Here is a 26,185-nt window from a genome sequence, read left to right on the forward strand (position 1 = left end):
GCTAAGCCCTATCTAAATTATGCCATTTCACCAATAGATGAAAGAATGAGAAGTGGAAAATTGTAACTTTTTAGTGTCAACGCATAAAAAGTGGCTAAAATACACTAACATTTTATTACACAATAGGAATTAATATTTTATAAAAACAAGGAATAAAATGAAATTGCTAGTGCTCGTGGACCAACATTAGAAACCTTCAAAATATTTTCTAATTAAAGCAATCAAATACAAACGATACTGTTTTTATTGAGTATATCCGTTTGCATTTTTTGTGTTTAATTTACTTTTTTAAAACTGTTGATGAAAGTAAAATGAGCTATTTAATGCACTGAGCTGGTTTAGACGAAAAGTCAAACAAGGTCTGGCTTGTCAATATTGCATTACCAGCACTTCTTATTTCATGAATTAGCGTGCGAAACTGTAAATGTATTAACATGGGTGCTAACTAAAAAGCAGTAGTCAGTAAACTCAGAGCTGGGGGTATAGCCCCCACAATACTGGATCAGTAAAGCAATTATTTCGATTTATAGCAAAAGTTGTTTCAATGAATTGTAGCCCGTTTATGATTTGACAGAGCGTAATAATATACTTAGGACTGCAGAATGCACAAACAAAAGTAAAAATCCAAATTGAGAATGATTAGGCTAATAAACGATTTGCTTGTTTGAATCAATTAATTGTTATATATAGGCTAACAGAGCTCGATTGCGGTTCGAATATGAGTTCGAAATTACGCATTCTTACTGCACTTACGTAAACGAGATTTAAATCGCATACTGTAACGTAATGAAAGCAGCCTATAAAACCTGCTATATAACGAAGTTATTGTTTTTCACTACAGGGAAATGCCGTAATTTATAGGCTATAATAGGCTACACTTTCATACAATAACTTGTTTTTCGTCTTGTTTCGTTCAGATTTATTAATGTCCAGCAACATCTGAAAAAAATAATCGAGTTTAGGAAATGTTTTGTTCACAATTTATAATTATGTGATACGTTTATTTGATGTTGTTAATGATACAAAAGCTTTTAGCATGAAATAACTAAGTCTTTGGCCCCTTGAGACCATAGATTAACACACGAGAATTTATTTTAACTCAAAGTAGCAGAAAATTCGCTTTATGTGAACAGGCTATACATACTCAATAATGCGACAATAAAACTGATGGCCAACGTGAAGACAGTAGCAAGATGTCGTGCAGATCCTGAAAATAGACAAATAGTTCATAAGATCAAAAAAAATTGAAAAGCATTTCCTCTTCGACGGTCAAAGTTAGTGACTAATGCAGAACAACATTTGTGATAGTTTTTATGATATTTCTACTAACATTTTTAAAAAGTTAATAAATTATTAAGTTAATAAGTTACGATAAAGCTTTCTTCGCCCTAAATGTCACCAATTGTTGTATTGAAGTGAAATAAGATTACTGTTTCTATTTCAGTAAGATTACTACAGAAGCAGCCTTTGCAGTGGACAAACGTGTTGATGATTGTAACCTGCATTTGTCATTGCACAAGACTATAGGGAACTGCAGCACATGACTAGGGAACTGTGCGACAAACCCGCAGCATCATGTTAAAACACGTCGTTTATACCTACTTTTGTAAAGTAAACCTGCATTTAGTTACTTTTTTTTTGCTTACAGTATACTTTTTATTAAAAAAAACCACGTCTCTCTGTACCATGTGAATTTTTTCTGCATCTGTTTCACCATAGACTGGACCTTCAATGTCACCCTCTAAAGACGACAAAACCAGTGCTTGGACACGAGCTGGAGCCAACGTCGAAATTACAGTATATGGTTTATTATTTTCATACAACCGAGAAAGCAGAGGTTGGGAGACATCTAATCATACCTTGATAGTTAGTCTATCATATTGTTCTCTGGTATGTTAAACTGCTTCAGACGCAAAAAAAGTATGAAAGCAAACTTGAACATAAAAAGTTGTAATTTACAGTTTTATCACAATATTTTAACAAAATTTTACATCGTAATGTCGTACCACAAGTGTCTGGTTTGGTTGGTATATCGTATACACATTTACATTGGTAATCTTCTCCAGTGCCGGTGAGATACTGAACTCCATAATTTTGCTGAAAAAAAAAGCATTTTAAAGTTGGAGATATCTTTACTTGATATTGATGTTTCTCACGAACGTTAGGTAAGTCAAACAACCTAGGGTGATAACCAAAGTAAAAATTTTCAGTAACTATATACAGTTGTTGAGCAATGAGCATGTTATGTTAAGATTGAAACTGGATGACTTACAAGAAAAACTGGATTCCCTTCTTCGTCATAGTCAGTGATATCGGTAGAGTACGGATCACATGGTTGGCAGAGTTGTTCTGCATCATACGGTTTCATATGGATCTATTGAAAATGATTAAAGTTGATTTAGCTTGCAATGTTTCTGCGGTTTTATTTATTTAGGCTAACAGTACCATTGACATTGATAACATGAAAATAATATTTATGTAAGTGGCCACCGTTCACTCGAAATCTGTCATTATAAAGCGGTTTGAAAACAACAAAATCCAATGAGATTGTGTATTATAGGCTATTAAGTATTTGGACATCATTTGTTCAAGTATTGAACAAAAATCTATAAATTTGGAAACCAAATAAATCTATCAATTTGTTCCGTCAGTCAGTTAAGACTTCCTACTCTAGAAAACATTGGTTGTTGGATATTTTCAATCGCTAAGACTATTTAAAAATTGTTTCTTAACAGACTTAGGCCTATAGCCTACTCTTTCTAGCCTGTTAGGCTCAAATGTCTGATATTGCTGTTGGTTTAGTTTCACTGTGCACAAGATAAAGCCATCGATTTTTGTTTTGTAACGTGCAGGTTTTGTGAAGCAGTTGTACACTCGTAGGTTCCACTCCAAATGACTGGCTAGCTGCACGCATGGCAGAGTGCACATCGGCTCTTCTCTTCGCGTCCACAAGGGTCGGGTCCCAATTAATGCCGCTTTCAACGATGTTTCCAAATTAACTTTGGCAGACCAACCCTACGTCCAGCAAAGTGAAGGAAATATTCGTTGATGTGTCATTAAAGTAATGTTTTTTTTTAGATGGATTATTTTGTTTTTGAATGGTTAAAGCCTGCAGATGTATTTACTTCTATCGCCTGGTCCAGAAATTCCGCCACTCTTGCTCTTCTTGTGCTGTTCATCAGAATTGACGGAGAAGAAAGTAAACTGCAAAAAGAAGATACGACAAGGTAGTTCAGTTTAGTTGTTTTTATCAATTTTCACTGATAATGAATCTGCCTTTGTGATCGTGAAAGCTTCGTCAAAATGAAGCATTTACATCAGTGCACATGATAGCGTTTGTTGTATAATAAATCGTAGGCCCACGGTTGTGCTGTATTGATTCATGCATTTTTATATATTTTATGATTCTTCCTAACTCTGAAAGTCAGAACAGAGGTGGAAGGACGTCAGCTTTTTTACTTTAGTGCCTATGACTCATGTTAGGCTAACCATGGCAACCTTTATACAGGCCATGATAACATGCAGCTTAAAATTTGACTGAAGGCCGATCTTCTAATTAGCCTAAACCGCAAGCATAAGTCAATAGTTTTAAGTATTAGTTAATAAATATAGTCTTTATGTATGTTTTGTAGGATTTTGAGTTACTTTTGTGCTGTTTTTACCGTTTAAATAACCGACTGAATTTTGGCACCCTTGCTGGAACTCTAAAAAATGTCTGGCAACACTGGAAATTGCGAGAAATTTGCCATTTTGTTAACGTAAAATTAGGGATTTTGCAATGATTTGAGATTCATTAATTACATTTTGGCAATTTAGATTCCCAAAAATTTTGAAGGGATATAAAGTAAAAATAGCTTAGATTTTAAAATCAAAATTACATAGGCCTTCAGTTAGGCCTCCAGTTTACACGTTGTCAAGACCTGCGTATATAGATCGCTATGGGCTAAACATAGATTGCATATTTACTTCTTTTGCTATAAGTGTGTTCTTACTTTCAAATATTTTATGAATGTAATCATTTAGTTGTTGAATACGTTTAACAGGATACTACTGCTTAAACTTGGAATTTACCTTGAAATTTTCTCCAGCTTAAAATCCTTCATGTTGAGAATTGGCGAGTTAACTACAGATTGAACCCAAGGGTCCCATGCAGCTTTTCTACAACATAAATTCAAGATTATTTGTTTGACTACACATCCAACAAAAGCCAATACATGAATTAACAATAATGGTTAAAGATTCACAGCAATTCTTTAAGAGATTTGCTCAAAGTTTCGCAAAGGAACTTCAAGAATAGTAAATTTTTTCATTCAACGGCGCTAAGTGAATAGAGTAGGCCCACCCCAGTTTCCGAACAAATTTCAACAACAAGTGAACGCTTCATGTTGTTCACTTTAATGACCTTGTCTCTGGATGTGGGTTATTGCCTTTGTATGCATGTATGGTTTTATAACCCAGATAGCAAATCAGTTATTTTTTACATTGATTCAACGTCTGCAGGCGTTATTTCAAGGTAAAAAAATAACTGATTTGCTGTCTGGGAAGCTCCTATTGCTTGCCCCTTGTTTCTTCTTCTTGCTTATTAGACAGCAATTCAGGCAACATCTCCCAGTTGTTGCAACCAGTCCGAAAACCTACTGTCAACTCTAATTGAGAGCATTTTTTCAACGCTTAATTAGGTAGCTCTCTTTATTAAGCGGTACCTCTTGGGTAGAATAGCCTAACAATTGATAGGCAACAACACTTCATCAAGCAAAATTCCCTTTTGTCAATCGCTGATAGTGGGCTTTCGTCAATGGTTATTAGCCCTACAAGTAGGCTATTCTAAAATGTCGGAACTATGCTTCTTAAAATGCTTTGTTAGTCCCCAAGATAAAGATTTCTTCACTCACTCAACCTATCCACCGACTGATTTAGATTTATTGATTTACAGTAGGTTTAAAAAAAGCTCTCGTAAAATTAAAAATGTTCTTTTAATCATTCTCATACTTTTGTTGTCGTCTATATGCAGTGAGACTATATTTTGTTGCAAGGTTATTTTTTATTCCATAAACCAATTTCCAAAATATTTTATGTTCTCTTTCACTTACCCAAAAGAAAATTTAAGATCCGAGGAAGCTCCTATTTCTCCACCAGAAATATAAACCAGGTAATCCACTGCTTCATCTCGAAGCGTTTTAGAAGAATCTTGTTAAGACAAAACAAAGTATTGTCAGCCTTGCTTACTACAATGTTCACACAAAGAATGTGCAAATAGCCTACTGCTATCTGGTTACTATGGACCAAAAAATGTTCTACCTGTATGTTGGTGTTGGGCTCTATTTTGTTAAATTGTTGTTTCACTGTTTCATAACGGCTAAGTGATTTAAAATAAAAATTGTCAAGGAAAATAAAAAATAAGCACATAATACGTATAGGACATAATTTTGTTTTCTTTGGAATTAGTTGTGTAATACAAGCATTTCGTTTCATTTGTTGTTGATACTGTGTGATTTCCTGTGCTTTAAACAACCTCAAAATCTGATTCAAGACAACAAAAAAGACTGACTTACAACAATAAAAGGTCTAAAAACAAACCATACCAGCAGAGTTGGCCATGCAATTTGAAGAGAGAGTATAACTGTCCGGGTCTAGTCTGGCAAAAAAACTTTGCCTGGTGCAATCCTCCACTGTTCTTCTCCAAGCTAACGGACTGTAGTCTTCGTAGTCAACGCTATCCAGCCAGCACCTAGTTGTTCAATCCAATGTAAAAACAACTTATCAAAGCACATTTGCGTATGTTTTACTCAATAGCCTACTTATACTGTATTATATTAACAACTCCTTGCGCCATGGTTAGTTATCGGCCGGCATATTTCAGACAGCATTTATTTGACAGATTCACAAAGTTGTTCTTTTAAAGCGCTTAAATTGTCATAATTGACTTTAAGATGATCTAAAAAAGTAGCCAGACTTGCGAAATCTGCCTTACTAACAGCATTCTATTTCTTTGTTTATGCTCAATCGACTGGAAATAGGTTAAACGTTCCACCAAATAAGTGTTAAAGTTGTAACTGATTTAAACCCTAACAAATAGGCCTACCACCAAGCATAGGCGTAGCCAGGGGAGGCGAAAGGGGCCATGCCCCCCCCCCAAATTTTCAAACTTTGGATTCCAAAGTTGAACCCTTTGTTGAAAATATAATATAATTTGTATAAATTTATATTGTTTTTCAAGACATCTGGCTATTAACACCCCCCAGGACTTGTTTTAGACACACAGAAAGACACCAATAAATTTTGCAAATCGTAAATCACGCAAAGTTTACGCGATTTACGCTTCTTTTAACTAATCTGTTGGTTTTTTTTGTAGTTTTTGTGTAGCTAAGTTTTTTTGTGTTCTCTAATTTTAGCCGCAATTTTTGCCCGTTTGTGTGTAACAGCTACCTTTTTGTCGGCTGCATAGCTGAGTGGTGAGAACACTGGAACGGCAATCGAAAGGGCGCCGGTTCGACACCACTCAAGAGCATGCGGCTGTGTCTGTGGCAGGACACTTGAAGGCATGCCTGAAGGCGGACACAAAGATTGGCTTCCTTGCCTTCCCGTCCACTTAATCTAAATCTTCAACCACCAGGTGTAAGCCTGGATACGACAAACAAAACAGCTACCTTTAATAAGTTAATAGCTGTTTATCTGTCAATAAATTTCATACAAATATTACCCTGAAAGTGTTTCCAGAAAGCGCTGTAATCCATTATTTGAGTGTAATTTTGCAAAAATTTTCCGGAGGAGAATGCCCCCCGGACCCCCCTAGAATACGCTTGCCTTCGGCACGCTCTAACCCCCCATCAGCTTTAATGCTTCCCTTGCTTAACCCACCAGGAAACGCCACTGCAGATGTCTTCAATTAAACACTTTGTCGTTCTCTTCAATTCATCAAATATTTGGCCCCCCCAAAAAAATTTTCTGGCTACGCCACTGCCACCAAGTACGTTTTTAAACAGCCGGTTGTAGCATGAACTTACAGCGATAGTCACTATGTTTGGCCTATGAGGCTGAGCTCGTTAGAATCGCACCACTAATTCATGCCACAGACTATCGTGAGTACTCAGTCTTGTCCTGACAGCTGGGAAGAATGCTCCTTTCTACACCAATACCACAAAACATCAAATTTGGTCTAAATTGATCAGCATTGACCCTACCTTGAGTAGACATCGGTGTCCACGTACGACCCTCCAAGTTTTGCACTTGTGACGTAGTGGGTGCCAAAATCTTCAATAAACTTCAGGTACATCTCATTGCTGAAGCTTGAGTATGGTAGTTTCATGACGCGTTTGATGAAGTCTGTACTTGCCTCCAAGCTGCTGGGTTCTTTCAAAGTAATCTGAAAAAGCATTTAATTAAAGCTGTTGAACTTAAATTTTTGTATCTTCTACATTTTTAATCAATCTATTTGAAATAGTTGTGCTCTCTACAAATATTTAGTTATCTAAAAACACTTAGCATGCTGCTGCGAAATCGAAAAGAGCATATAGGTTATTTACAGCGTTCAAGATTTTTGCAATTGTGTCATTTCGCATAGCTAAATTTGCTGCTCGCTATGTCTCCGTGCGAACAAACTAGCTCAAGTAAAAGACTAAACGCAAATTAATCTATTTAAAACATCTATGAAACTCTGACGAAAAATTATGCTCACTGAACCTGCGGAAGGTGATAACTCCAAAAAGTTTTATATTGGCAGACCACATTATGTTATGCAATAAAATAAAAGATATGAGTTATTTACTTCAAAGACATTAGGATCAAAACCGTTTGAAGAAACGATACTAATAAAACGACATTAGCAAACATTTCACCTGTGCTGTGTTGACACTAGTTTCAACAGAAGCGTAAGCTTTTGACTGGTCATCAACAAGGCTTTGTGTGACGAGATCTTTCAGTGTCTCACTCTGTGACAGACCCGTCCTTCCTTCTACGTCCAATATTTGCCCACCAAAATTCAAGTTGAATTTTAATCCGGCTTTTGTTGTGTTGATTATTCCTGCCCCGCTTTCGTAAAGCTGCATATTGCACAAAATTGAGTCAATAGATATTTTTTTCTACTTCTGAAGATTCCCATGTTTAGGCCTTCGAAGCTACTGATATTGATCAACACAATTTTTTTTCAAACTATTTTCACGTTTTTGAAAGATTCTTTCGATTTTTCTATTGTTCTTGTTGTCCGCGCGGAAAGATCAGTTCCAAAGCTATTTGCTATATAGGCGGGTCAATATATGAAAAATATGGGGGCAACCCCAAAAAAATTTATACAAAAGGTTTTTTTGTTCCAAGTGTATGATTAGGTTGTACTATACCCCAGGAAAAAGTCTACAAAAGTCTGACCCCGGGAAAGTGGTCAATTTACATAATTTGAAAATGGTGACCCCCCCAAATTTTTCAATGTACACAAAATTTTTTTTTAGTTCAATTAACACACTATAAATGTATTAAACACATATAAACATGGTATCTATGCACCAAATAAACATATCAGAAACCGACTGTGATGTCATTATGATGTCATGGAAGACATAGGCGTCGATTTTTTGGTACCCGGACATTTTGCCGAAAGACATTTTGCCGAAACCCATTTTGCCGAAACCCATTTTGCCGAAAGACATTTTGCCGAAACTCATTTTGCCGAAACCCATTTTGCCGAAACTCATTTTGCCGAAACCCATTTTGCCGAAAGGACTAATTGCCGAAAGGACTGAATGCCGAACGGACAAATTGCCGAAATTATACAAATGCATTATATGTATTATCATAACCTAATAACACATAAATGTCATTCACAAACAGATTTCACTCACAAATTATGTGCGACAGCGCGTAAGTATCCGACAGAAGTGTTATATGTATAAGCAAACGTCTAATACTGATCTCCAAAACCTGTGGAGACTACGTATATACTTATAGATGAGACTTGGTGTCACTTAAACTAATGCTGATTTCCAAAAACTGTGGAGACTGTATATAAAGCAATTTTTAGGCAAACAACAGTAGCAAAGTAATTACTATTTCAAAGCCACTGCTTGCATGGTAACGTGACTTGGTGTCACTTCAAAATAATTACCAGTTCAAAGGCATTGCATGCATAGCAATGAGACTTGCGACTTGGTGTCACTTCAAAATAATTACCAGTTCAAAGGCACTGCTTGCATAGTAAGGAGACTTGGTGTTGCTTCAAAGTAATTTTTAGGCAAACAACAGTAGCAAAGTAATGCTGTTTCAAAAGCACTGCTTGCATAGTAACGAGACTTTGTGTCACTTCAAAGTAATTTTTTTCCAAATTGTTTCGGCAATTTGTCCATTCGGCAATTAGTCCTTTCGGCAATTAGTCCGTTCGGCAAAATGTCCTTTCGGCAATTTGTCCATTCGGCAAAATGTCCTTCGGCATAATGTCCTTTCGGCAAAATGTCTTTCGGCAAAGTGGGTTTCGGCAAAATGTCTTTCGGCAAAATGTCCGCGCACGGATTTTTTAACATTTAAGAAAAAATCTGAGGGGGCAAGATGATAAAAAGTGTAAAATATGTATCCAAATTTGAACAGTTCCATAAAATTACACTGTCAAAGCTACAAAAAAGAACAGAAAAGCAGGGTGGCTGCCCCCCCAAACAATTTCTACTGGGGGGCGCGCCCCCCTGCCTCCCGGGAATCGACGCCTATGATGGAAGAGTATATGCACTAAACGTCAGAGAATGTCAGAGATGAACTACCATTTTTCAAGTTATGATTGTTACATACTAGTAGTCGTCACAATTATCATCGGTACTGTCTGTGTCGTCTTGATCCAATGGAAGGACATTGTTTGGGTTTTCACAGGACACAAGTTGGCATTGTCCACAAGGGTCAGGTCTGATGGACATTCTCGAAACTGTTTATGGGGACAATGCAGTAAAGCATATGATGGGTGGCAAAGCTGTGCAGAGAGCTTTGCGGGGTTACCTCTTGATAGAAAAATGCTTGAATGGGATGCTGGTCTCTGAAATGATGGATAGTGATCTCGAGTTAGCTGGTTCGGTGAAGTCGTGTGAGGACATGTACACCTTGTTGATAGAAGGAAAGACCACATTAGAAACAGTAGCTACTTCGGAGACAAATGCTAAACTTCAGCAAGCACTTTAGCATTTGTCTCCGAAGTCTCTGTCAACTTCAGCAAGCACTTGACAAGAAGAAACTTGGTTTGTCTGATAAATCCAGGACAAGTAAGCTTTGGATTTCTTACATGAACATGGTCAAATGTACACGAATGCTGCTGATGGCAGATCGAATTGGTTCCTGGGATAGACATCTTTGTGCTGTTGCCGAGTGCTTACCAATATTTGCTGCTGCAGGGCACCACAACTACTTGAAATCAGCATACTTGTACTTGCAAAACAAGCAAAACCTCAAAATAGAGGACCCTGCTGTCTTCAAGAAATTTCAGGATGGATTACATGTCATCAGGCGAACAGACAAAGTCTGGGCTGGCCTTGATTCGGACCTTGTAATTGAACAGACATTGATGAGCTCGCTAAAGACAACCGGTGGCTTGACAAGGGGTAGTGGAATGAGCGAGGAGCAGCGAGCCTTGTGGGTGTTATCCTCACCAGCTTGTTCAGAGTACAATCATGCGATGGAGGACTTCAACAAGCGTGCATTTACAACGAGTGCACAGCATAAGGAAATGAGTGGGGCAAGGATGAAGAGAGATCAGGCCGACCTCGCGAAAATCAAAGAAAGGCTCCAAGCATTCAGTCCATTTTGTGCGGATCCAACGCTGAGGAACATCATCACCGGAGTGATTGCGAAAGATGGCGTAAATGTTGATGACTATCGAACAGTCGGGAGGAAAATCTTAGAAAAAATGGAGGGTCAGCCAGTTTTTACATATGCAAGTAAACGGAAGGACAAAGTGAAAACTTTACGTGATTCATGTTGCATCAAAGTTTCCCAAGATAGATCCATCGATCCCACCCTACTTTTTCAGAGACTTTTGGTCATATCGAATGCAGGTGACTTTTCTCTAGAGGAGGTTCTAGAATACGAACTGAGCCCATTCCCACCTGCCCTGTTTGAGACAAGCAACATTATGAGGAAGCCAGAGAAAACACAGCTTGCTAAAGCAATCGATGAGTACGCAAGCAGCCTATCTGATGAGGCTGTTACCAACGAAGTACCACAGACCGAGAAGTATGTCCTTGATGGTGGTTTCCTCATGCATCGCGTACAATGGACGAAGGGAAGCAGTGGGCTGGGGAGCCACTGCAAAAAAGCATAGGCTCCGGCTCCAGATCCGGAGCTATCAAGCATTCATCCACTAGCTCCAGCTCCAGCTCCGGAGCTATAAACTTTTAAACAGCGGCTCCGGCTCCAGCTCCGCTCCGGCTCCATTAAGAGTGTTTTGTAGCATTTGTCACAGTAGGATGGAATGGTTTAGAACAGTGGTTCTTTACCTTTCAACAGTGTGGGACCGGCAAATTTTTTCAAAAATGTTTGCGGACCGGCAACCAAAGGTCGTAGTGAATAGAATGAATATTTGCAACGTTTTGTTAACCAAAATCGTCGTTGCGCACCATAATGCAAGGTTTTAGCATATGATTTGTATTCAGGACGAAAATTAGAATAACACAGCAATCAACTCAAACAGCAAAATATCAATTCATTTCCATACACAATCAATGTCAGTGGGAAACTTGCTACTGTTACGCTGCCTGTAGCTTATGTGAGGAAAACGAGATATCAAAGATGTTTCTAAAACACGTAGCTCTGTTTCGACATCCAGGCGATTTCTTTGCTTTGTTATTAAAGCTAGAGATGAAAAAGAATTGTCGTTTCTAAATGGCTAGTTGAAACAATTACCATCAATTCGATTGTTTTGAAAGTTAGGCACGAATTCGTTTGCAAGAGATAACCAGAAGTGTGACAATGACGTTTTTCGAATCTGGACTGCCAAGTAGAAGCACAACATATTGTAATTCAATCAGACTTTCTTTTTCACGAAGATTAAGGTCGTATTTGTTGACATCATCGATGCGTGGATTGTTTATCCAAAAGTTTCCATGTCGAGGATCTTCATGTTACGCAAAATGATTGTCAAAATTGTTAGTCAACTTTTTCAAATGTTGACTCACAATGCTCAGCACCTCTTTTTACTTTTTTTACCACTCCATTTCACCAGCATTTTCTACAGCAAATTCGCTTGTCCTCATTCCATTCCGAAGCGCTATTTTCCGCATCGTCTTTGAAAAACAAGATCTTTTCTTTCTCAAACTCCGGTTCTGGCAAATTTCAGTTGCAGGCCTGACTTTATCCCGGAACTTCAAATTTATCTAATTCTAAATTTTCACCTCCAACAACTTTGAAATTTTTTAAAATCAAGGATAAAATTCCCCATTTGGTCATGTACCCTGTCTTTCAAAACTTTTTGAAAACTACACGCAATTTGTCACAAAAACATTATCAACGGCACAGAATTAGGTCATCAAAAAGTTCACCTTTATTATCAAACAATTTTACATGGAGATATGTCAGTTTTAGGCCTACAGCTGTGCATGTTTCACAGTGCGATCACAATTTCACAATAGGCTAATGACTCCACATTAAAATAAGCTTTGCAGAAAGTAAAATGTTCTGCGGACCTGCAAAAAAATTACACGGACCGGCACCGGTCCGAGGACCGGCGGTTGAGAACCACTGGTTTAGAAGTCTGCACTGCAGCGCTTAAAATTCTGTTAAAAAATATAAACACACATTTCAGATTTAAGCTGAATGAAAAACAAGGGAAGCCACACTCTTGTTGACTTTTGTTGTGCTTTTCGCTAGTCTGGAGCTGGAGCTGATAAATATTTTGTAGCTCCAGCTCCAGCTCCGGCTCCACAAGAAATGTTTAAAAAGGCTCCAGCTCCGGCTCCGGCTCCAGAGAAAATGCTTGGCTCCAACGCTCCAGGCTCCAGCTCCGGCTCCGGCTCCCCAGCCCTGGGAAGCACATACGGTGCCATTGCGGATGGCTATGTCGACTTTACCCTACGCAATTACGGGATGGCGACAGTCATTTTCGACGGTTATCGTGATCAACCATCAGTGAAGGACTGCACCCACCAACGCCGTCAGCAGAAAAATCATCCAAAAGTGAGCTTCACTCCAGCAACAGTCTTCACTGGAAACAAGGAGGAATTCCTGTCACAGGGCTGCAATAAGCAAGGGCTGATCAATATGATAAGCAACAAACTGCGAAAGAAAGGCCCCACAGTTATAAACGCTGAAGGAGGGGACGACTATGATATTGTTCAGGCAGCTATTGCAGCTTCTCAACCCTGGTTGGAGAAGAAACAGATCTCTTGATCCTTCTCTTCTATCATATGGACAGTCGGAAGAAGACAATGTATTTTTGTTCGGACAAGAGGTCAAAAGATCAGAGGGTGTACAATATTAATACCCTAAAGGAATGTCTCGGACAACAGCTATATTCTCAGTTACTCTTCATCCATGCGTTTACAGGATGCGATACCACCTCACGAATCTTCGGAATAGGAAAGAGAATATTCTTTCAGAAAGCCACCAAAGGCGACAATGAGCTAGAATCCTTGGCACTTGCATTTACAAAACCTGGCCAGAGGGTGGATGCTATTGAAGAGTATGGCAAACAGTCAATAGTTCTACTCTATGCTGGAAAGCAAAGCGATTCGCTGGCATCTTTGCGACATTCTGTGTTGAAAAAGAAAGTAGTTTCAGTGTCATCCTTCGTTGCGCCAGCCCGACTCCCACCAACTGCATCTTCTACAATATTCCATTTCCTGCGTGCTTACTATCAAATAATGATATGGTTAGGACTAGAAAGCAATTTGGACCCTACTGGCTGGGGTTGAAAGATTAAGGACAAACAATTCGCACCAGTAATGACTCTGAAAAACCCTGCACCGGACAATCTGTTAAAAGATTGTGCATTGTAATTGCACGATCGCTTGCACAACACGGCGATGTACATGTAGGAGGTACGGATTTCCGTGTACCTCTGCTTGTGGACAATGCCAACTTGTGTCCTGTGAAAACCCAAACAATGTCCTTCCATTGGATCAAGACGACACAGACAGTACCGATGATAATTGTGACGACTACTAGTATGTAACAATCATAACTTGAAAAATGGTAGTTCATCTCTGACATTCTCTGACGTTTAGTGCATATACTCTTCCATCATAGGCGTCGATTCCCGGGAGGCAGGGGGGCGCGCCCCCCAGTAGAAATTGTTTGGGGGGGCAGCCACCCTGCTTTTCTGTTCTTTTTTGTAGCTTTGACAGTGTAATTTTATGGAACTGTTCAAACTTGGATACATATTTCACACTTTTTATCATCTTGCCCCCTCAGATTTTTTTCTTAAATGTTAAAAAATCGACGCCTATGTCTTTCATGACATCATAATGACATCACAGTCGGTTTCTGATATGTTTATTTGGTGCATAGATACCATGTTTATATGTGTTTAATACATTTACAGTGTGTTAATTGAACTAAAAAAAATTTTTGTGTACATTGAAAAATTTGGGGGGGTCACCATTTTCAAATTATGTAAATTGACCACTTTCCTGGGGTCAGATTTTTGTAGACTTTTTTCTGGGGTATAGTACAACCTAATCATACACTTAGAACAAAAAAACCTTTTGTATAAATTCTTTTGGGGTCAAACCTTATATTGACCAGCCTAATACGACGGAGCATCATCTGTATCGTACATCTACATTTAGTTCATGTTGTTCACTACAGGTCACTTACTTTTGTCGAGTCGACAACAATTTCATACATTTGTCTCAAAGATGCCACGTTTTGAGGCAGCCGATAGTATGTGTCAGTTGAGCCGGATATTAAGATTTTTCTGCAAGAGCCGTGTCCGGCCATTGATAGAACATTGCTGCGAAATTCGCCTGAAATGAAATAGCAAAATAATGATCAAAGTTTTGGAGTTGGAAATATTTTGGTGTGCCCGGTGTCGGAGACAGCTTTAAAAAATAGGAGTTGGGTAGTTTTGGTCCCACTTTGCCTTCACAGCCCTATTCAACATGTTAAATCGAAGAATATAGAAAAGATAATTGCTTTTCTTTACTCACATAACGTGGAAGCTACAGAGAGATCTCTATAATAAACATCTCACAGTTAAAAATCACATTATTTGCAAAGGACCAAGGATGTTGACGTCATACATTTTCATAAAAATATTCTTTCATTAAAATATGTGTAATGTATGGCCTATTATAATAAAGCTTAGTTCTTATTATTCCTTGTCTGTTTGGGGTACAAAAAAGCTAGTTCTCTTCCAAAATGACATGACAAAGTATATTTCGGAGCTCGTCTTGAAAACTTTTATTTCAGTTGTACATTTAATCACCTGATAAAAGATCAAATCCCCCGGCAAATTCCTCAACACCAGGTATCCCGGTTAAAAATCTTTCTCCTTGTGATGCGGCAGTGCCGGTTGGTGTTTTTTGTTGAAGACCACATACCACTGGTATTTCCTGAAATAAATTTTTGAAATAGAATACATATAGTCTGGTAATTAGTTTAGTTTGCGTACGATTCAGTTTCGCAAAGTGCAAAGTCCGTTAACAATATTTCGTTCTTGTTCTCACCCATAAGCAGGCCCATTTGTGTAGTCCTTAATATTAGTTTAAAGGACTCAAAGCTGCTTTGATGTCAAGATTTTAAAAATTAACCCAATACGATACACGTAAGCTTTGCTCTTATTGATGTTGGTTAGTCTAGCATAGAGCTTGAAAATGACTGTCGTTGCAATTTCGCACTATGTAGTAGATACCATGAAATATTTTGCTTTTTAAAATACAGTAGGCTACAAACAATGGAAACTGCGGCAGTTGACTGAAAATTGCCAATTATGGAGATTTTTTTTATTGACGCTATTTTGCACCCAACTGGTTTAAAATAAATTATTATGTTACAAGCAATGGAGATTTGACTTTGAAAGATGGAAGCAAAACATAATGTGTTAAATTCTTGTACACACTTTGATTTTACGCCATTTCAATGTCTTTTGACGTTGAAACAATCTCAAAAGATGACTATTTTGATCGCTTTGTTGAACATCTCAGTTGGCGTCTAACCCACACAGCTGAGCCTTTGCAGTAAACATTTTGCAGCCAAACAGAGAAAACTTTCGTATTATTCGATCACATGACCGAATAAGCAAACATGCTTTACAAGCAGCTACTGTACTGTAGTTGTGACAATTATCAACACACATTGTAAAAAACGCACCGATGTTTGATTTGTGCTGTTCGAAACCATTTTTATGGTTAAAAATAAAATGATGTTCAATAAAGACGGCTCAAAATAAAATCAAAAATCTTTTCTAAGAAGTTAAAAAACGTTCTATTTTCAACACTGCTTGTCTTATAAATTAACACAATATAATTTTGGTAAAGAGGTGACTTTCTTCAACCATAGGCAGATAAAACCAAGGAAACACACGGCATTTAATATAATACATTAAAGTGAACATAAACTATAAACTACGTGTTTTCGGCCATACACATTAGGGTGTTTTTAATTTTCTCATATCGTAAGTTTGATTTGTACAGGGCACCAGGTTGTTACAATTGGTAAGAAAACAATGTCTTTCAAATTTCAAGAAATTATTTCAACATTTACAACTTGCGCAAGGAGGTTGAAAAATTCGCAAAATCAATAAAACAAGCAACTTTACAACACGCAACCAAATAACCAGCTTTATTCAGTACTTTTAATATGCACGCATTTCAGGCATGTTTATAAGATAACAAAGCAAATATAGCAACAAAGCAACTATTTCTCTAACAAACTTTACACCGTGTTTCACCCATAACCGAGATGATCAGAAGCAGTGGCGTATTTAGAAAGCTTATTAGGGTGGGGGGGGAGCAATACATTGTGTCAGTCAGCCGTGTAGCGGTCCAGAATCGCCAAAAAATACCGTCATATGATATTTGAACGGTTGTAACTGATCAGAAACAGCAGGATCGTCCAGAGATGTGCTGAAGTTTGCTTGATCTATATTTGGCCAGAAGTCGCGGAACCGAGCGAATAAGTCGATGACTGGGGACTTAGAAACAGCATCTACCAGAGAGAAAACTTTTTCAAGGACAATCTCCGACATGTGATGTCGACAGGCTAAATTCAAGAGTTGTTTCTTGAGAGAAGCTTCGATCAAAACATAGCCTTCGTTCTGCCAGCCAGTGTTGACACTGGTTGTGTCGAAACACATTGCACGTACAAGATCCGCTATGCCCCAATTATATATTTCGGAGACCACTGCTTCAGCTTCGACAATTGACTTTCCCGATTCTAGTTTTGGTACAGCCAGAAGTTTGGTAACGTCTTTGCCAGACACTAAAATTGGCAAACGGTCTACTTTGATGTGATTGTATTGCTCATAATCACCTATGATCTTCCCATCCCAATGTATGGTCAGTGGGGTGCAAGGGTCAAAAGCCTCCCTAATTTCGTCCGACAGCTTTTGGCGATAGATCTGGCGAGCTGTGTGAATTGAACTTGGGCTAATCATCAGATCACCGGTTGGATGGAGCAATTGCTTGGACACTGCCAGTGCATTTAAAATATGAACGGTCTTCCTCGAGGTAGTATTGGTCCTGCCCAATGCTGCTGCTATCTCGGGGGTTACTACAGCAATTTTACCTCGTCGGAATTTCGGCAGACAGCTTGCAGCACTGGACCCAGGCTGTTCGGAGCACGCCGATCCACCAGCTGATGGATGACGCCCATCTTCAGACTTGTCGAGATTATCTTCTTGCTGAGTATCCATTTCTGAATCACTGGATTCCAGTATGGTTAAATTAGTAAATTCGGCAACACGAACTGCTTCCGCCTCAACTCGCTCTCTCTCCTTGAATGCTCTATTTCTCACTCGCTCGTTTCTCCTGCATCAGAACCATACCATATCAACGCCAACCATGGAACCTAGGCGCCCCTCTTCTCTCTGGGCAAGAAGGAACTGGCGATCTTCTTCTATGTTGATCGTTTCCAAAGCATTACTGTGTGCTATATCGAATAGGTGATCCAATGATTTCTTAAAGTCTGTCCGTTTGACTAACTCAAGCGCACTCTTACGATTGATAAATTTTTTCAAGTTTTGCCATTCCTGGTGTAATTTTTTCACCTGATTAATCACATGGTTTTGATGGCGTGTTGGAATTCGTGCTCGACTCCAAATAGGCAAAAGCAAAGATACTGTGTTCTTGACACTACTTTTCAAATCAAACCTTTTTTACTATGAAAATCAAACAAAACTTCAATCAATCAATCAATCATTTTATTTTTCGTCATTAACGCGTCCGGGACGAAAAAGATACTAACTACAAAAATCGATATAAACCCACCAGCACGTTAACGAACGGGAAAAGGTGGCAAAACCTTGAAAGGTTTAAAACGTGCCTGAATGAAAAATTATGTAGTAGGCTATATATCAGTAGTTAGCACGGCCACAAAACCCAAAAAAACCAATAGCACAAAATAAAACAAAAACAGAGAAGCACACATGTAGTAATGAATAACAGCCTAATGAAAAGTGTTGTGGATTGAATTTGCCAGTCCCAATATTGATGTGGATGAGCACTTCTTCTTCAACTTGAAGCGCTTCTCCCCTCGATGGTAATTTTACAGCGCTGAAATGACCGGAACTGCTACCTACCAGCCAAATTTTATCTTTAGACCTTGTCACAATGTCACAGCCATTGTACAACCGCAAACTGTTAGTAAACTGAAATAAATGCAACAGCACAACAGACTTGACAGTGTAATTTTTGTAGTTTTACGAGGTGTTGCAATTGTGACGTAACAATGCTTTATTTGTTCTGTGAAGTGACGTAGCCTACAAGTACCGGTAATTGCTTATATTCCGCTGCTAGATTATAGGCTAAACAACCTAAACTTTAGCTTCCTTGCGCAAGTAGTAAATGTCGACGGATTTCAACAAAAATTTGCCAAAAGGATTTTTTTACTGAAAGGAAATGAACACCACCCTGTACATTAATATTAACAATGGTTAGAATTTTGCGTATTACGCTAAAAACACCCTAATACACATGTTAGCCCTTTTCTATGTTAGCCCTTTTTAAGTTACTTGATAAGGGCTAACATGTGTATGGACGAAAACGTTTGTAGTTTATAGTTTATGTTCACTTTATTGTATTAAGTTAACACAATTTAGTGAAATGACATTTATTTTAATCCGAAGCGGTTTAGTGTACTTGGAATATGCATCCGGAAGTAAGGGAAGGATACTCGTCGCTATTGTCCCCACAGTCATCATCTCCGTTGCAAAGCAAACTCATGGAAATACATCTTCCGTTCCCACAGTTGTACTGACCATAGTATGTACAATCTAAAGACAAAAGATTGTATTGTGAAACTCATTTTTACATCAAAGTGGTACTGCTGTGACAAACATCGATCTGATGACACCAAGGGGTTTTCTAAAATCAGGCAACCAGCAGTGGTGTTTAGCTGCTAAAGCATAAAAGCTGTTTGCTAGTTTATAAAATACGTTATCTGCAAAGTTAAGAAAATATTTCAAAAACTGAAATGTTGACTGATGTAAAACAAATTAACATGCTAAATTAAATGAAACATTAATTGGTAAGAAGATGAATGCTTTTTCTTTCACAAATAATAATAATGAATTGTTCACTGAAAGTTTATTGATGTTTATACACATATCTTCTTTCTTTTTAGAATATAGGATAATTAAAATTTGTAGTCTTCATAATCAAGTTAGTCAACTGGCAAAGTCCAAGCCATTTCAATGCGAATATACGAGAAGAAATCTTCGTATAGATTTTCACTTTATTCATTGCAAAGCAGTGTTTTACGTAACACAACTCAGATTTTACAAGTAAAGTATTTACACAGATTATTCACTAAACAAACACACAGTCTAACTCTGCGGTCTGAAGATATTCTTCAACACGATAGCCCACAAACCAAAAAAAGCACAACGTAACAGTGTACATCTCGAAAGCCTAGGGTAGCCATGCGAAAGAAATGAAGAAAACGATTATAGAGTGTGACAAAACAACCAGTTGTCACTGCTGTTTGATCTGTATCTTATAGATTACGTAAAACATTTAAATTAGGATGTTCGAAACAAATTTCATTATGGCTAAGCGAAGAAAAATTTTTGTCAAGAGAGTAAGTTTGAAATCAAACAAAGCAAAAGCAACACCAAATGATTTTTAGCGTATTCATCATCATCATTAATCCCTTCCTCTCGTCTAGGGTCGGAGGCAATGAAGCGCCAAGTTTGTCTGTTTTGAAATTTTTGACCGCAGTCTTATAATCGAGTGACGGGGGCCTTTAATATCATTAATAGTAGTAATGAAACAAAAAATTGTTGTTTCCAAATATTTTCTTTAGAACGCACTTAACTCTCAATAACCGGTGTATCTTCAAAGAACATAGTTCAATGTCAGATTCTTGTGCATGTGAATGTGTTTCGTTTTGAATGCATTACGAAACCATTTTGTTAGCGTTCTGAAGCGAATTCAAGAAAAAAGAACCTTGCCTTGAAAGGAAATTTTCTTTTGCTTCGAAATATGTTTTCTTTAGCCTCAAACAGCTCTACACTAAGTTTAATACTTGAAAAAGTTATGTAACTTATGATTTATCGTTTCCAAAATTACTACGTAATAGTCACGTTTTTGTGTTGGAAAGTTATGAGCGATTGCTGAGTGTTCTTTAAATTTTATTAATGGTTTCATAGCTGGGTGTCTTTGGTTTAAGTCTCAATCACATCTAGATTCTAGACTACTACACTAATAGACCAACAATAAGCCACCTTTTAAATGGAAGTTTTGATTGAAAACTATTTGTGTCACGATTGAGTAACCGATACACGTGGACCCATTTCCGATTCTATTCCTATCAGTTAGGCTACAAGCAGTAGCGTAGCCAGGAATTTTGAAAGGGGGGGGGGGGTTTGACCACTCAACGGCGGGGGGTCTGGGGGGCCTCCCCCAGAAAATTTTGAAAAATTACTTTGAATTTGGTGCATTCTGAGAGCATTTTCAACAAAAATGTGGGTACGAATATTCCTGTAAAATGGTGCTGTCCGGTAGCATAGCAAAAGGATAAGATCATGTTTTCTTCGGCATTTTTCGGAAAAAAAAGCTAAGTTTCTGTGTTTTCTTGTTGCCAATTCCTGGCTGAGATGTTTGAATGTTTGGTATTGGCAAAACTCGCTCGTTTAATGCAATTTTGTTTAAAATTAGGCAATTTTTTTTTAGATTGAAAGCATCATTCTCAATATCGTGACGTCACACGCGTGCCAAAGGGGGGGGGGGGTTGTAACCCCCAACCCCCCCCCCCCCTTGGATACGCCACTGGCTACAAGTATAATGTGTTGGCAAGATGGTAAAACGTGGGCTATACAAACACAGCTACGTCTAATAAGATAATAACTCACTTAGGTCAGTTTGGTCTGGTAGTTCTGGCTCTTGTGTAGTGCATGATTTTGTCTCAACAGCATTGACTGTGGCATTGGATATGCATAGCGTTGCGTCTTTTTGAGCTGGGTATAACGAAAAAACTCGATCCTAAAGATAGAATTTAAAAGGATCTTCAGATTGCATTGTAAATAGAAAGTCTATCTGGTTATGTTATACGTCATGCAGCACGTTATAATAAATACTTTAGCATGTGATTCTAATTTGAAACATTGTATATTATGTATTTCATTAATAATGTTATAGATAGACAGTGGGGCACGGTGACCAATTTTTAGAAAGTTTCAAACAAACATGCCTGGTTAGAACAATGACTCTCTATATCATATCACATAAATTTATTAAGATATGATCTGAACAGCTATTGAGAAAATTGTAATTCTATTGTGTCTAACTTCAGTGGCAGCTGGTGCTGTTTGTGAGCAATGGGGCTGCAATAAATAGTCATGGGGGCCAACCCCATCGCTGAGTTCGCCGAAGACGAACGACTTCGCGGGGGGTTTTGGGGGGTCCCCCCAAAAAATTTTGAAAAATCACACGTTTTTACCCCAAATTTAAAAAAAAAATGCATTCAAACTTTGTTGAAAAGTTGATGTATTCCTAAGCTGTAATTGAAAAAAAACTAACAGTTTTGCTTTGGAGACAAACTTTACTAGTATTTAGCTTAGTCTTGACTAGCCTAGCCGTTGCATACAAGGTTTAAGTGATTCTGAGGTGCCCTAGGCTGGACTAGCACTCCCTATAACCTGTTAAATACTCTAACTCTACAGCTAACACTTCTACATTCATGGCTCAACTTTACTCTGCAAAATAAAAACTAACTTTAAAAAGTCTTTAAAGTTATTGGGTTAGGTGGGGCTGTTTTCCATGCAGCCCCAACAGATTCCAAAATCGCTGTAAAATACCAAAAGAGGTGGAGTTTCAAGGATAATTTTTAGCCAATCAGAGTGCTTAAAATCCAGAATCTCGGGCTGAAAAGAAATTTGCCTAAAGTCGGTGTTGCCAAACGAAACTTTTAATAATATTTTAATTTTCGATTCTTAAATGAAAAAAGTAACTGGGTGGGACAAACACAGAGGGAAACATATTTTCCATCTTTTCTTTCTTTGAGGTGGGGCTGCAGCCCCATGGCACAAGCTGCCACTGTCTAGCTTAGTGAAAAAAAGTGAGCACCCAAAGAAAATGGTCATCGTACCCCACTGGTTATAGGCCTATCACAAGTTTTAAACAAAAGCAATTTTACTGTAACCTATGACAAAAAACTTATCGACGACAAAATAATTTGGTCAAAAATAACATAGTTATTAGTTTTTGTGACATTTATTTAATCACTGGAAGTTAAATAATAGGCTACAGACACTTTTTGTATACTTATACTTGCCAGTGATGAATTCAAGGGGGAGGGCAATTGGGGCGATCGCCCTCCCCCTAAAGCACAGAAAAGTAACTTTATTCATGATGTATTTGCAATGTCGGGTTAATGTAAACCTACACATCATTGTGTTTTTTGAAATCGCCCCCTCCTCTCCTTCACCTACTTGCTGAATCTGCCCCTGATGTTGGCTTGGTTTAGATGTAAAATGAGTGAACCACAAGTCTAGAACGCCAACACAACTTTAATGGTCCTACCTGCCACGGTGTGGGGTCGGACGTACTTCCTGGGAAGCATTCGCTCCAAGGGGACCAAAATCCAGAGCATTCCGTTTCAAATAGATTAACAGTGGTTGCTTCTGTTTCCACTTCTGCAGCTGTTGTGGTCTCTTGGCCTGACCAATATTGTACGATGAATGCGTAGCCTACTTTTTGTGTAAAAAACAACAAGTAGACCAACTATCAGCATAGAAAATATATGTAGGTTAATTGATGCATGAAACGATTTTTCCAGATTCATGAAAATAACACTTTTAATGTTATTAACCAGTGGAGATGGGAGCAAAGTTTGTTGTTGCGATTTTTTCTACATTAAAAGTAATAGATATAAAATGATGATTTCAATTAAATGCGGAAGCCCCTTGTAACGACTAGAGGCAAACAAAGAAGGAACTAAATCGCTCATAAAGATATCTCACCTTGTGAAATATTCAAAATGGCCGCAAAAATGAGGGTGACCTGAAATTAAATACAGCACAATGGTTCAAAATCGTTTCAAACCGTTTTTAATTTTTTTCAACAAAATTACTCTTAACAACACACAACAACTACAACACCACTCCACCATCGACCAGTGTTATTAAAAAACTTGATCACATGAAAGCTCAATTAGGCATGCTTAGCAACAATGTGTTACAAATATGCGTGACAAAGGTCAAAGTGCTTCATTGACGTTGCATCAACGTGATGTTGGTTAACCGTTAATGAATTTGTATGTAACAATGTCAATAACTTACATCAATATATCTTGCTAATTACGTTGAAAACTAGTTATTTAAAACAAACTTCTTATCATTTAATGGAGTTGGAGTTGATCCACTGTTAGGACTAGCATTTTAGATTAATTTTTGCTTCTTTAATTAAAATACTCTTAATCTTCTTCTAGTATTTAATATACTGTAAATAGAAATGTGCAAAATTTATGGGCATTTGAGTGAATAAATTAAATTGCTTTTTAATTAATTTAATTGACTGTTGTTTCCATTTCATTTTTCGCAGGCTTCACTAATAAAGCAACATCAAATATTGGTCCAGTACAAGTCAGCCAAAGTACATACAAGCAACACGCATCAGAAGAATGGAGTACGGGGTAATGTTCATAGTTCTAGCTCTTATCTCCTTTGGTGGTTCTTCAATCAGATTGTTTAATTGCCTTACGTTAGTTATCAGATGATTTATGAAGACAACGCCTTAATGTTAAACGCTGGAAAAAAAATTGCTTGGAAAACCTCCTTAAGACTACAAGTAAGCTGAAGTAAAACCTATCTTGTAATTAAAAGCATGGGTCATCTCACTACATCAAAACATAGACTGGAACGATAATCACTTTTCAAATATTTCAATGATTTCAATCAAAAAAGCTCTTAGAGATTGCTATATTTTCTTATCGTATTCCGTCTGATCATTGAAGATTTAAATTAAGCGAACAGGAAGACAAGAAAGCCAATGTTTATGTCCACTTTCAAACATGCCTTTAGGTGTCCTGCCAAAGGCACAGCCGAATGCTTTTGAGCAGTGTCCCAACGGCGCCATTCTGAGCGTGTTAACAAGGCTTTCACCGCTCGGCTATGCAGCCAACAGCTGTTTGATAGGCTTCTTGCCATTATAGTGTTTTGGCTACAACCTCGATATTGATTGAAGTAGACATGCTACTGTATTTGTCATAAAAACTTTACTTCGGTTTGCTATTTAGTTGAACAAAATCACTGTAACCATTGAAGGCGTTTTGAGGTCCCAGAGAAAACAGCTGTTGGCTGCATAGCCGAGCGGTGAAAGCCTTGTTAACACGTGTTTTGGCAGGCACCAGCGAGGTGCTTGAAAACAATCAAAAAATGGCGACTTGGTCGAACAGTAGGAGCAACAGGCCCACACTGGAAAAGTTGTGAGTTTGATTTTTGCTAAGAATATGCGACTGTCCTAGCATTTTACTGAAAGCAATGTGTGAATGTGAATACGAAGACTGACTTGCTTGCCTTCCACCAGCTTATTTAAACTTATTCAGCCACCAAGCATGTGCTTGAATACGACAAAATGTCTTTTACAGCTCTTATCCTTTATCACAGTAGACTACAAGCCGACTAACACGTTGTGGGCTACGTGTGGACCAATCACTCTGAGCCTAAAATTTAAATTAAGGTCCCTTCAATCGTCAGGCTCTAGCTACTGGAATTGTGCTTCGCTGGTGTTCTCGACGGCTTTTAAGATAGCTAGGCATAAGTGAATAATTTAAATGTGTGATATGTATTAGCCTGGCCAACCGTTTACTTACTGTTAACGTCTTTACAGAAGTCATTGTGTCCAAAACAGAGAGACAGCTTGAAAATCTTGGTAAAATGTTCTTGCCTTTCTTTTGTTTTCAGATAATTACAATTACACAAAAATATTATTCACACCTTTCCTGAAGCTATTGAAACACTAGGACTAGGATGATAGTCATTGTATTATATTTGACACTTTACTGACACTTAAAAACTTTTTTTATAGTGATAGCCTACTAGGTGACACTGACACTAATTCTGCCAACTTTACTGAGAGTTTCAATTAGCAATCTTATACTGTTTGACTTTCATCATTATTTCTTACTGAATTTGATAGCCTAACACAAATGCGCTAAAAGTTTTTATTCGTTTTGAGCAAACAGCATCAATCCTAATGGAACTGAAACAGAGCGAACACATTAATGTTTGACTAGGTTTTCAACATATTTACGTCATATCTTCAAACAAATAAATTGACATGCCATCAAATGCTATCTACTGAGGTACAACTTGACGAAACAGAACGTTGGATACATGAAAAGTTGATAGATTTTATTGCCAAGACAGTATTGGGCAACATATTTTTTCGCATACGCCCTGAAAGTATTTTTAATTAATTTTAAACTATCGAGTGCACTTGAGTTAGCCGTACAAATTTAATCTGGTGAAATTGACAAACTTTGGAACTTTGTGATGAACTAAATTTAAAGCTCATTTGTTTACTATTCAGTCACAACGCTGAAACGACGAAAAGTCAAGGTCAAAACAAAG

The 26,185-nt window shown here is 37.8% G+C and overlaps 1 protein-coding gene across 1 annotated transcript; it reads right to left on the bottom strand.

The window, feature by feature from the left end:
- LOC145768712 (complement component C7-like) lies at nt 1-25,570 on the bottom strand. The gene is made up of 17 exons (XM_082580288.1): nt 25,426-25,570; nt 23,576-23,615; nt 23,136-23,272; nt 21,467-21,596; nt 19,254-19,387; nt 15,383-15,509; nt 14,773-14,921; nt 7,836-8,039; nt 7,182-7,363; nt 5,583-5,728; nt 5,091-5,187; nt 4,072-4,158; nt 3,126-3,204; nt 2,273-2,374; nt 2,007-2,097; nt 1,145-1,207; nt 1-939 (listed from the first exon to the last, which is right to left on the bottom strand). Exons 1-17 carry the CDS (start codon nt 25,447-25,449, stop codon nt 923-925), a joined length of 1,809 nt encoding a protein of 602 aa, XP_082436414.1. The 5' UTR covers nt 25,450-25,570; the 3' UTR covers nt 1-922.
- Nucleotides 25,571-26,185: the final 615 nt, after the last annotated feature.

Source organism: Aplidium turbinatum, chromosome 4 (assembly GCF_918807975.1).
Source record: "Aplidium turbinatum chromosome 4, kaAplTurb1.1, whole genome shotgun sequence".
Taxonomy (NCBI): Eukaryota; Metazoa; Chordata; class Ascidiacea; order Aplousobranchia; family Polyclinidae; genus Aplidium; species Aplidium turbinatum.